At 42.2% G+C, this 12,513-nt stretch overlaps 1 protein-coding gene across 1 annotated transcript; it reads right to left on the bottom strand.

The window, feature by feature from the left end:
• Positions 1-6,719: 6,719 nt before the first annotated feature.
• On the bottom strand, positions 6,720-10,487 carry LOC143718544 (uncharacterized). The gene is made up of 10 exons (XM_077209563.1): positions 10,444-10,487; positions 9,629-9,785; positions 9,347-9,438; positions 8,886-9,210; positions 8,416-8,663; positions 8,161-8,297; positions 7,958-8,053; positions 7,664-7,780; positions 7,418-7,575; positions 6,720-7,062 (listed from the first exon to the last, which is right to left on the bottom strand). Exons 6-10 carry the CDS (start codon positions 8,293-8,295, stop codon positions 6,720-6,722), a joined length of 849 nt encoding a protein of 282 aa, XP_077065678.1. The 5' UTR covers positions 8,296-8,297; positions 8,416-8,663; positions 8,886-9,210; positions 9,347-9,438; positions 9,629-9,785; positions 10,444-10,487.
• Positions 10,488-12,513: the final 2,026 nt, after the last annotated feature.

Here is a 12,513-nt window from a genome sequence, read left to right as displayed (position 1 = left end):
GTTTTATCACACAGCACAATGCCACAGATGTCATGAGTTTTGAGGGAGAGTGCAATTGCCATGCTGACTGCAGGAATGTCCACAAGAGCTGTTGCCCGTGAATTAAATGTTCATTTCTCTACTACAAGCCATCTTCAAAAGCGTTTCAGAGAAATTGGGAGTACATCCAACCGGCCTCACAACCGCAGACCACGTGTAACCAAACCAGCTCAGGACCTCTGCATCCAGCATCTTCACCTCCAAGATCGTCTGAGAGCCACCCGGAAAGCTGCTGCAACAGTTGGTTTGCATAACCAAAGAATTTCTGCACAAACTGTCAGAAACCGTCTCAGGGAAGCTCATCTGCATGCTCATCCTCCTCATTGGGGTTTCGACCTGACTGCAGTTCAACGTTGTAACCTACTTGAGTGAGCAAACGCTCACATTCGATGGCGTCTGGCATTTTGAGAGGTGTCCTCTTCACAGATGAATCCCGGTTTTCACTGTACAGGACAGATGGCAGACCGTGTGTATGGCTTTGTGTGGTTAAGCAATTTGCTGATGTCAAATTGTGGATCGTGTGGTGCCCCATGGTGGCAGTGGGGTTATGGTATGGGCAGGCGTATGTTATGGACAAGGAACACAGGTGCATTTTATTTATGGCATTTTGAATGCAGAGATACTGTGACGAAATCCTGAGGCCCATTGTTGTGCCATTCATGCACGACCTGATGTTGCAGCATGATAATGCACGGCCCCATGTTGCAAGGATCTGTACACAATTCCTGGAAGCTGAAAACATCCCAGTTCTTGCATAGCCAGCATACTGACCGGACATGTCACCCATTGAGCATGTTTGGGATGGTCTGGATCGGCGTATACGACAGTGTGTTCCAAGTCCTGCCAATATCCAGCAACTGGATATTGGCAGCCATTGAAGAGGAGTGGACTTGTTTGTGGATTTGTTTGTAATAAACAGATAATAAAAAAGGTGTTTTCGGAAGTAAATAGGCTATTGTTGGTTTTATTTCTTATACTGTCTCTGGAGACAACTAGCATAGAAAAAGAGGCCTGACCTCATTATTGAGGAATAAAGACAGAAATGGTTCTCTTCACATCAACATCAACAATGTGCAGAACATTTATAATTAGAACTTACTGCTAGTATATAACAAACAGATCCCAGAAAACTACAGATAAAACCTTTATCCCCTTCAATCCAGTAACTGTTTAGAGCAAAACACAATATAAAAACTGAATGAACATTTCCAAAATACAGGTGTTGACTGTTGAAATATTACAGATTTGCATGACTCTGAACAGCTTGTGTCAAAGCTGTATTTCTATCTCATAGTAGAAATGCCAAAAGAATCCCCAAGCTGTTTTATTTCCTTCTAATCAAATTAATTAAACAACAACCACTCATTGTTCACAGCCATAGCAGTCAGGAACCAGCCTGACAGACACACTCACCATAACCAGAGCAACCGCAGATGAAGATCAACACAGCTTCAATGTACATCCACACATAGCCGTAGAGAAAGAGAAAGCGTAGAAGGCGCGATGAGAGACGGTTACGATGATTCTCAGTGAGATTGTGCTGAGCTGTAGGGCTCCTTCATCATTCTCACCTGCTTAGGGTCTCTGAACAGAAGGTTAGCTAACAGCAGACTCATGCAGAGGTTGATTCGAGGCCTCCACGACAAAGGGTAAAGGTCAACAGGGCCAAACTAAAGAACACCAGCCCCATGGGTACACACACAAAATTCAACAGTTACAGCAGTTGCTCTGAGATAACATGTCATGAGTATATGTGTGTCAAATCTGTCCATATTTTCACAGTACATAAAGGAAGGTTTTTTAAAAATGGATTTAATAGAATAGAGTGTCAGTATTAAAGGGGACATATCATGAAAATCTGACGTTTAAGTGCTATAATCAGGTCCCCGGTGCATCATCCAACCCAGAAAAGTGACAACCCAGTAACTTTGTTTTGGTGAGCCTTTCTCTGCAAGCATGTAAAAAAATAAGCCAATTAGATTTCGCTCCCCTTCTGACGTAGGAAGGGGATCTTATTATAATATTGCTGCCCCTTAATCTGCATGTTTCCACCCACGGCGCCGCCTTTTGGTTTTCGCAAGCGACAACGGTGAAACCAGTTCTAATGCCATGGCAAAAGTTCCAAAAAACTCTTCTGTCGTTGCTGCACATATGAGGACTGAACACTATTTGGCCAAATAATGCCATAGCTGTCTTATAAAGACCTAAGGAAACTGTCAACTTGTGTAAAAGTTAAAGATAACGGTACATGCAATGCAAGTCGATGAGGTGAATCACTGTAACTCCACATCAACTACATAAATGTATCCACCAACCATTCAGAAACGTCCATGTGCGTCTAAAAGTTTAACCTCTTAAGTCTCTGTGTAATGTAATGCTACACTCGTTATTTCTGAGATTTTGGATGAGTGAGATTATTTGCATGTTTTGTTAATGCCGGTTTATCCGAAGCTCATGTAAAGGATCGACCCTTTTCTGAACAATCCGCGGAGCAGCAGCCTATTTGCATTTAAAGGGACACACACAAAAACGGTGTGTTTTTGCTCACACCCAAAAAGAGTCCATTTTAACATGCTATAAAATCTGTGATCTGCGGGATATTTTGAGCTGAAATTTCAAGGACACATTCTGGGGACACCATAGATCTATATCACACCTTATGAAAAGAGGCATAATACCACCTTTAATGTGTCAAGTGTTGATAAAAAAGATGTGTCTTTAGCCATTCCTTAAAAATGTCTAAAGTCTCAGCAGCTCGGGTTGAGTTAAATGGTAAATGGACTGCATTTATATAACGCTTTCACAGACCCAATGGCCACCAAAGCGCTTTACATATATGCCTCTCATTCACCCATTCACTCACTCATTCATACACCGACGGCGGTGTCAGCCATGCAAGGCGCCACTCAGCTCGTCGGGAGCAGCTGGGGTTAGGTGTCTTGCTCATGGACACCTCGACACTTGGTCAGGTGGAACCGGGGATAGAACCACCAACCTTTCGGTTTGTAGACAACCTACATGAACCACTGAGCCACTGTCGCCCCAGGTCATTAGGCAGGTCATTACACCAGCAGTGAACAATCACTCACACTGACCTTTGCCTTGACTGTGTGCTTCTTTGAGATGGCACCACAATGTGCCGTTCACTTGCAGAACGCAAGCTTCTGGAGAGCAATGCACTGTCGCCCCAGGTCATTAGGCAGGTCATTACACCAGCAGTGAACAATCACTCACACTGACCTTTGCCTTGACTGTGTGCTTCTTTGAGATGGCACCACAATGTGCCGTTCACTTGCAGAACGCAAGCTTCTGGAGAGCAATGCAAGAGAGCATTAAAATAGCCCAGCCTGGATCGAAGAAGAGGTGTTAGACGAGGTGTTGTGTAGCTCCGACAGGAAGGGCCAGATCTTCCTAATGTTGTATGAGGCAAATCTGCAAGACTGGCCAGTTCTAGCAATGGCATCTATGAAGTTTAGCTGATCATCAATTACAACTCCTAGGTTCCTGGATGTTATTATGGATGACAAACCTAGCTGAATGGAGAACTTGTGATATAATGTCGGGTTAGCCGGGACCACAAACAGTTCTGTCTTGGCAAGGTTGAGTTGAAGGTTATGGTCCTTCATCCAGCCAGAAATGTCTGTCTGTATGGCTGAGATGTGAGCAACTACCGTGGGATCATCCGACTGGAACGAGAGGTACACTTATACAGCAGTGTGTCATCAGCATAGCAGTGATAGGAAGAGTCATGTTTCTGAATGACAGATCCTAGTGAGGTCATAAAAGTGTTGCAATTTAGCTTTAGCAACAAGCACTATGATAAACGCATTGGATTGCTGTTGTCACAGTTTAATGTATGATTATTGTATATGTCCCTGTACATATAAAACATTAAATAAATAAATAAATTAAATAAAATTAATTCTGTTTGTAATAAACAGTTAAGAAAAGGTCTTTAAAGAAAGTAAAGTTTCAGAAGTAAATTTTGCATTTCTTTCTTACACTGTCTCTGGAGACAGTGAAATGGATTACATATAGAGTAGCATGAAAAAAAATGTCTGACCTCATTATTGAGGACACAACAGATCAGGAAGATGATCTCCAGCTCCACCAAGAACCACAAACTGAGCCAATGTTTTAAATGATATAATCCTACAGAGAAAGAAGGAGATTTCCTGTCTTTATTGACTGTATGTTTTTTTTTTTTATAGATCAGTTACGGTACATCAGAATGTTTGTTACTTGGTTTGTTTCATCTGTGAAATATCAGTGTTTAGTTTTGTGAGAGTTCAGACTGATGATGATCAGTGTGGATGACTAATAGCTGTGCACACTCTTGCCAGCGTTGCTTCTATTCATAGGCAATATCAAACAGGAAACGATCTGCGATATAAACACTACACGTTACGTCTGAAAGAATGGTACATACACCACAGATACACATAACAGTATCTATATAGAGAGTTATGAGTGCATAGATTTTTTTCCAGAGAAACCACAAATGAGATTCCCAGCACAAGACCTTAATCAATTTGAATAACCTATCCACTTCTACTGTCCCTATACAATATTTTCTTACAAGCTGCAATGCCACCTGCCAGCTGCTTTCCCTGCATGAATGTCAGCACTAAATTCTTCATCTGAGTGATGCACCACTCAGGGTCCCTGTTCGTCCTTGCAGGATCCAAACAGGCAATCTGCCTAACCACAGGGAATTTTAAGGGGCATATGTCCTGCAGTTTTTTTAAAAACCTTAACAAGGCACTGCAAACATTCTCTCCTGAAGTTCAGAACAGAGAGTTCCCCTATCTTGTTTTCTGGTTTGCCCAGAAGTGCCTATTAAGAAACTTTAAGGAACATTCACGTCAATGCTTAGACAGGAAATGTTTGCATAACTTCTTATGACGATAATTGTAATATACTGAACTAATTATGTTTGCTAGTTGATTTGTGCAGGCATCACAATTCACACATGCACCTAAAAAAAAATCACCTTGATGGCAGATTCAGCACCTAAGCCTATATCTAGACTTTTAAGGGAAACCCAGTTATTCTCCTCAGAGATGTCCATTTTGGTCAGCTGCAGGGGGGTTCGGTCCTGTAGGAGTTCCCTTTTGATGAACCGCCGCACTAAACTAATAATGACAACAAGCAGTTAGAAACCAAGCCATTCCTATAAATTAATACAGGTTAACCATTCAAATTAATTAATCAAATTTCTTACAGTGATAATTACCATCAGGACCTCAGTTAGGTCTTTTGCCAAAAAAGGCAACACTGGCTCGTCTGTTTGGTATCTCTGTAAAAAGGGGTTAAAACTTCTTGCAATTGCAAGGAAGAATTCCAGCTTTGGGATGATGAGAGGATCCCCTCGTGCTGCCAAGATGACATCATATGAGGCCGTGCTGGGTTTTTGGACCCTCTTATCTTCTGCAGCATCCACATACTTTTGAAGCATGGGCCAAACCTTGATTGCTCTCTCTGCCACCGGAACATTTTCCACCCATCTATGGCCGCAGAAAGAGAGGCTAAAGCAAGAGGACCTGCTGAGGTTCGTGAAGACCTCTCTCCAGGCAGGGACATTGTAGAACAGAAAATGCATCCCTCGCAGGAGTTTTTCAAGTTCCCAGGCTGTAAAGCCTGCCTTCATGGCATTGTGGTGGGTATGAAGTCCACAGCTCCCAACCATTATGACTTAAGTACCTCCATGCAGCTCAGCATCCTCCTTTTGAGGGGATCTAAGAGCTTAAAATTAACATTGGGGCCATCCATTCCAACCAACAGAAGCTGCCTCATGTTCAGTTGTGCAACAAAAAAATGTCACACAGAAGAAAGATTGTTTGAATAACATTTATTATTGATGTAAACTGCATTTAATATACAGACAGTCAATAATAGATGCATCAAATTGAACATTTATTAAGCGGATAGTTCCAGTCCTTGATTCTGATTGTTTGAGCTGCGTTCAAAGCCATTGTAAATTACTCAACCGTAATGTAATGTGGTCACATGTGTATGTTTGTTACTGCGCAACTGCCGTTTGTGATTCTTTGTTGATGCATGTTGCTTAGCAACCTCTTTGGAACTACATTGTTTGGCAGAGGAATAAATGTGTTATTTATAATATAAAAAATATAAAGATTTTTTCTTCAGGGCAGTGACGAGTACATATGTCGTCCAGTGGTTATCCAGGCACAACCTTAAGCAGGCATGAAAAAGGTTCAGGGGTGAAAAAGGTGAGAATGATATTACCCCTCTAGAGCGGTCCGGAAGAAAATTTTAAATATTCCATATTTTAAAGCATTAATCTGATGTATTTTGAGATGCATTTTTTGCCAACCTGGGGAGAGCTGGAGAAACTTAACTTCAGCCATGAGTCAAAAATATTATGGCCTCCTTACTAAGTATTATGCAAGCCATTTCATGCCAGCCTGTCACTGGGTCTAACATTTACAATATATGAGGCACAATGTGGTAAGGGCACCACAAATGGCTTAATGCAAAACCCCCACAAGAGATGGTGGACATGCTGTAACTTAACTTGTCTACTCTTCCATCATGATTGACAGCCAATACAATGTTATGTAACTCAGATTTTAATACATTTTACTGGCAAAGATAACAATTTACATTACAGTTTGTAATACTCTCAGAACCAGATCTATTATTTTCTTCTTTGCCTAAACCACCAGTGTCTCCATGGCCCGCTTTCGCTGTTTTGCCACATGTCTCAGCCTTGCCCTTTTCTCTTTTTCAGCAGTCTGTTTCTTGGCCTGCTGAGCACTGCCAGATGCTTGGGAGCCATACTTGCTCTGCTGCTGCTGCTTTTCTTTCTGATTCATCTTCTGCTGGCGTTTGTATGTGGCTGCTGCAGAGTTGATGTTCTTGCATAGTGTTCTGTCCACCTCCCCAAACTTCACATCGTCCCTTCTGAAGAGCTGCATGGCTGTTTTTCCCCAGGAGTGCAGGGTGTACTTGACCGTCTGGATTGCATTAAATCTTGGTACATTCATGCTGCCACTCCTTTGGTCAATTACATCATTCATCAAACTAAAAGAAGACTCCACTCTTGGTCCGTGAAAGATGGAGAGGCAACATTTAACCATTGTACTCAGGGAGGGGTACTTATCTGGCTTGTCAAAGACATGACCCCACCACTCCAAAATGCTCTCTCCATGAAACTGGGGCCGGTCAGGTCAACATTGAACTGCACAAGTTCTCTCTAGATGTCCTGGTCTGCTGGCAAGAGGTGCCTCAGCATACCACTCAGCTTGCCAAGAAATGGATGAGAATTTGAAATCAGTGTAAGGACATGAGGTAACAAAAATCCCAAAGTACCTGGTAATACGGCAAAAAAAACTTTAAATGTTATTCTTACCTCTTCAACTGGATGGTTGCCTGTGAGTGGCCTCTCAGAAGAGGGTCCAGATCAGACAGGGCTGTCAGAGTCGGACTGGCCAAGGGGAGCTTCTTCTGAAGGTACACTGCAACGGTGATGCAGGCTTTCCTGACATCTGCTAGGAATGGCAACAACAGCTGACACAAAACACCAAAAACTGACAATTATTTTAAGTCTCAAAAACAATTGAGAAAAAAGGTCATGCAGGTGATACAGGGTACTTACAGCATGATTGGGATTCTGGTTCCTGAACGTGTCAGCCTCCTGTCCCACATAGACCTCCTTGGAGGGCGGCAGAATATGATCCTCCAGGATCATCTCCCTCAGAGCCCTGGGAGACAGCTGTGTAAGGGAAGTAATTAATGGGAGTAATAACTTAAGTGCCTTTCAAAAGACCCCAGGAAGCTTAACAAAAAAATGAAACACTCAACTGATAGCACAGACAACAGAAAAGTAAAAATAGGGATTAAAATCAATATACTAATGTAGGCAGAGTGGGTGTAAGGAGGAGTTAATTACCTGAGTAATGTGTTCGGCCTTCACGAAGCAAGCCAGGAAGGCCAGGAACAGCTCAAGCTGTCGATCATGGAGTTTGTGAACCAATGTCTGGCTACCCTGTGTATGTAAAACAAATTATTTAAAAAAACTAATTGATTGCCAGCATTGGATGTGCATGCACGTGCAGTCAAGTTGCAGTAATTACAAGCACAACTAACACCCACCTGGAAAACCATGACATACTCCTTTAGAATAGCCAGCACACCCATGTAGATGCTGAGCCGTAGGACTGTTGTCGTCTCCTCATGCCACAGCTCCTGACATACCCTCTTTTTTCTCTCACGGCTTTGCTGAGTCATGCCTGTGAAAGATAAAATAATGTAAGTGTAAAACACAATACATATTCCTCCTCATTAGTAACTTCATAACAAGTATAAGTGCTAATTATAATAAGGGATTGGAACATCAAGTCTCATCACATTTCTGTTGAGTTCCTCCTGAACCACCTTGATACTGGCTCTTGCCGCCTGGTTGACGTGGTACTTTGTGTACATCAGTTCCAAAGGCTCCCTATACAGCCCCTTATCTGCAGTGGAGAGGTACCCATAATAGAAGACTTTGTAAGCAGGCATCATGGCATTGTATGCAGACAGCCAGCGATGAGGAACAAAGCCCATCTGTGGGCTGGAGGTGGGGAGATTTAGAATCATAGCTTGAGGTACATCACCTGACAAAAGACAGAAAAAGATTTTCAAAGAAACACATAGACATTCTACACATTCCATAGTTTTAGTACAGTACAGTACAGTAGGGTCAGCAGCCGTGGTCTAGACTAGAGCTGACAAATTTAGGTTATACCAAATTCACATAGGTGGAGTGTGCTACTGTGAGTGCTCAACAGAGGGCGGTAAAGCACTGTAGTGTCAAATGTGCTTGGCATTTTGTTTACCTGGTCTGGACTCCACTGATGGTCAACCTGGAGATCACTGAACAGCTTCTCCAAGTAGCTGTCAAAGGGCTCTGAGAACTTCTTTGCCGCATTGTGTATATGATGACAGGAGTCCCCATCAACATCGAGCAGGTTAGGACAGTATTGGTGCATCAGGGTCTCGAGGCCAGTCTTGCTGCACACGAGTCCATCAGCATACTCACAAGGTTATTCCACGGGATGTTGTTTTTCTCAAAGAACTCACAAAGCACCTTCTCTAAAGAAGCAGCATTCACCTTCACAATCTCCAAGGACCCCAAATGCTCCACAATCACCTTACTCAAGTCTGCATGATAGTAGCAAACAAGCATGGAGAGGACCTTCTACATAAAAAGGTTTATTAGCCATGCAACATTTTACAGGGCATACACTGAAGCAAAAACAGAAGGACTTTGATGGCAATAGTTTAATAAGAGACCAACCTTTTTATTGTTGTTTGAGGTGCTCTCGTCTAAATTTAACGAAAAGGGAAATCTCTTCATGTTGGAAAACGTCTTCTCAGAGTAGGTCCGCCCTACACAAACTCGGACAGATTCGTCACATCACATGCATAATCTAATTGGTACAATATAAATCATACAACGGGTAATTCTGGCAACATAGCATTATATATAGCAACATGGTAGTTTAAGGAAATTTTTTTATGTGTGCAGTTCACTAAAATGGAAATTAAAACACTGAAATAAGAAAGAAAATGTAAATACCTAGACCATGGATCATCTTGTATGAAGCTGCCGTCCGCGACAGCTTCATTCCCTGCAAAGCTGGTTAATCCAAGGAAAGGATCCGGGCAAGCTCAACAATTACAGGAGCCTTAGAAAACGGGATGGAATGCTCCGCCAAGGTTCCAAGGACCATTCCCTAGAACACAAATTATGTAATTAATCTAAAGCTAGTGTATTCCATGTTTAGGTGATGATGCTGCCAGTGACCAGAGCTGATTGTTAATAATAATAATAATAATAATGCATTTTATTTATAGTGCACTTTACATTGAATAAACAATCTCAAAGTGCTAGTGTACTCTGTCTATGCTGCCTGTGCTGACTAACAAGCCTACACCACCTACCTCTGCATTTGCTATGTGGTTTATAACTGGTACGTGGATCTTTCCCTGGCACTGCTGCCTGATTGTTTCTTGCCCCTGGCTTGCTTGACTCTGGGTTGCTGGACTCTGGCTAGCTGATGCTGGAAGGAAGGTGCTGGCAACACTATGAGAGGAAGCTATCATCTGCACCTTCTTCTTGTGAACTTCCGTCAGGCAGTGAGCCTGCAGAGCATGGCTGCCTTTGTTAGCATAATTTATATCTTTGTGGCAGAGAATACATCTGGTGAATCCCTGCCTGTTGATTTTGTTGAATACATCTCCTAGATGAAAGGAGCTGCCTTTCAATCCAGCATCCAGCTGTTTAACAATGGCTGCATCCTTCTCCCCTAACACAATCATTCTGCAAAAATATGTTTTTATTAGTGTTAACTTCTAGTTTAGCCTTTTTGATAGAACGGTGGACCACTTTACCTTCAGCCTTGTCAGTCCCCTCACCTCATAATCATCCACACGTCCTGGAAAACGAGTTGTAGAGATTTTAGAAAGAAGTACAAACATTAACCAGTGTTTCTTTTTTGTGATTTACTGTTAGCTATACAAGCTATCAGCTAACTTTAGAAACAATATCTAGCTAATGTTAGGCTAACGTTAACGGTAGCGTTAGTTAATAATTTTGGGTAACTTAGATATACCAGAAAATGTAAAAATTATTGAAACCATCACTCACCAAATTCAGTCAGGTAAATCGCAGAGGCCAGGTGTGCTTTCAGCTTCTGATGGTGGTCTGCACCCCTTGGTGTGCACACTCTGGTCAGCACGAGCGAAACGAACTGCTTGTAAACCAATCAGGTAATGGTATTCCCCTACCTTCCCAGAGAAAGAAAGTGGTGATGCAAGGCCCTTGGCGCTAATATTTCCGTGCACTTGCGCTCCCTTCTGGCACGTGGACCTGTTCGCAGTTCACTGAATCTCTGGTACCCCCCCCAATTTATCACCATTGATGAAACCCACAAAGAATATTATAGCGTTTAAAAGCAGTATTCGACAGTGCATGCAATTCTCGGCAGGCATGCAAAACTCTGCATAACACCTGATTCAGAGACGTTTTATCCCACTGAAGCACTTAAACAAATGCTCAATGTCATTTGTTTTATCACTGTGTACAGTACAATATTTTGAATTATTATTTTCTTGTGTCTTGTTCTTGTCGCAAGACTATGATACTCTAAAAAAATCAAATGCTGCCCAAAGAAGCTCATGTGGCACTGAACCATATGCATTAGCCAAATCCAGGAATGTCACATGGAGCTCCTTCCTCTCCTTTTTAGCTGATTGAATTTGTTGCCAGATAACATTGATGTGTTCTAAGCATCCTGAGAACCCTGGAATGCCCGCTTTTTGAACTGAAGTGTCAATGAAGCCATTCTTTAATAGGGAGGTTGACAATCTCTGCGCAATAATGCTGAAGAGAATCTTACCTTCAACGTTTAATAGTGAAATAGGACGAAACTGACTGATGCTTGTAGCATCTTTTTCTTTAGGTATAAAGACTCCACCTGCTCGGCGCCATGCTCTAGGTGCAACCTGTTTTTCCCATGCCACTTTCATCAATTTCCACAGAATTCGTAGAACTCCTGAAGCACTCTTGTACACTCTGTATGGAACTCCATTAGGCCCTGGAGATGATGAAGCCCTTGCCTTTCTCACAGCCTGCACCACCTCTTTCTACTTAGGTGCACAGTCCTCCATTTGGTATTCTGGTGGATTGATAGGTGGGATGTCTGACGGAATTGACATAGGCTCATGGGTCGAATGGGTCTTTATAGAAATTAGCTCTCGCATTTTGTAGTGTTTCCGTAGGCGCTCAGCTCTGCACAATGTTGCAAGCTTATCTTTTATGACCCTTTGTAAGAGATTGAGTCCCTCCTTCTGACTTTGTTCTGCTCTTCTCCATTGCTTCCTCAGCTGTCTCCTTTCTCTAACTAATCTTTCAATATTCTGCTGCCGTCTAGACATTCCGGGAGTAGTTTGTACTTTTTCCTTCCTTTTTTCCACACCAAACCTCTCACTTCCATAGGTGTAAATGATGTCCCCAAATTTATCCAGCGTATTTTCAACTGTACCAGTTAAAGGGATAGTTCACCCAAAAATGAAAATTCTTTCAGTATTTACTCACCCTCATGTTGTTCCAACCTCATAAGACCTTCGGTCATCTTCGGAACATGAATTATGATATTTTTGATTAAATCTGAGAGCTGGATCACTCCTCCATAGGCTTCTTAAGGGATTGAAGCTTGCCAGCCCCTAAAAGTTATTAAATATATCGTTAAAATAGTCCAAGTGACTACAATGACTCAATCTTAAGTTTATCAAAGAACGAGAATACTTTTTGTGCGCAAAAAATAAATAAATAACGACTTTATTTCAACTATTCGTTTCCTTCTCTGTGGGCCTCGAGTCAGTTCACTAGTGATATAGTGCAGTTCTTCTGTTGTTGTTCATCACACGCATCACACCCATGACCAGCATCGGCCAATAGTG

This window comes from Siphateles boraxobius, unplaced genomic scaffold (assembly GCF_051911475.1).
Source record: "Siphateles boraxobius isolate OS27281-9 unplaced genomic scaffold, OSU_SipBor_1 61, whole genome shotgun sequence".
Classification (NCBI taxonomy): domain Eukaryota; kingdom Metazoa; phylum Chordata; class Actinopteri; order Cypriniformes; family Leuciscidae; genus Siphateles; species Siphateles boraxobius.
Note: the sequence above shows the minus strand (reverse complement) of the source record. Positions and strands in the feature narration are given on the sequence as shown.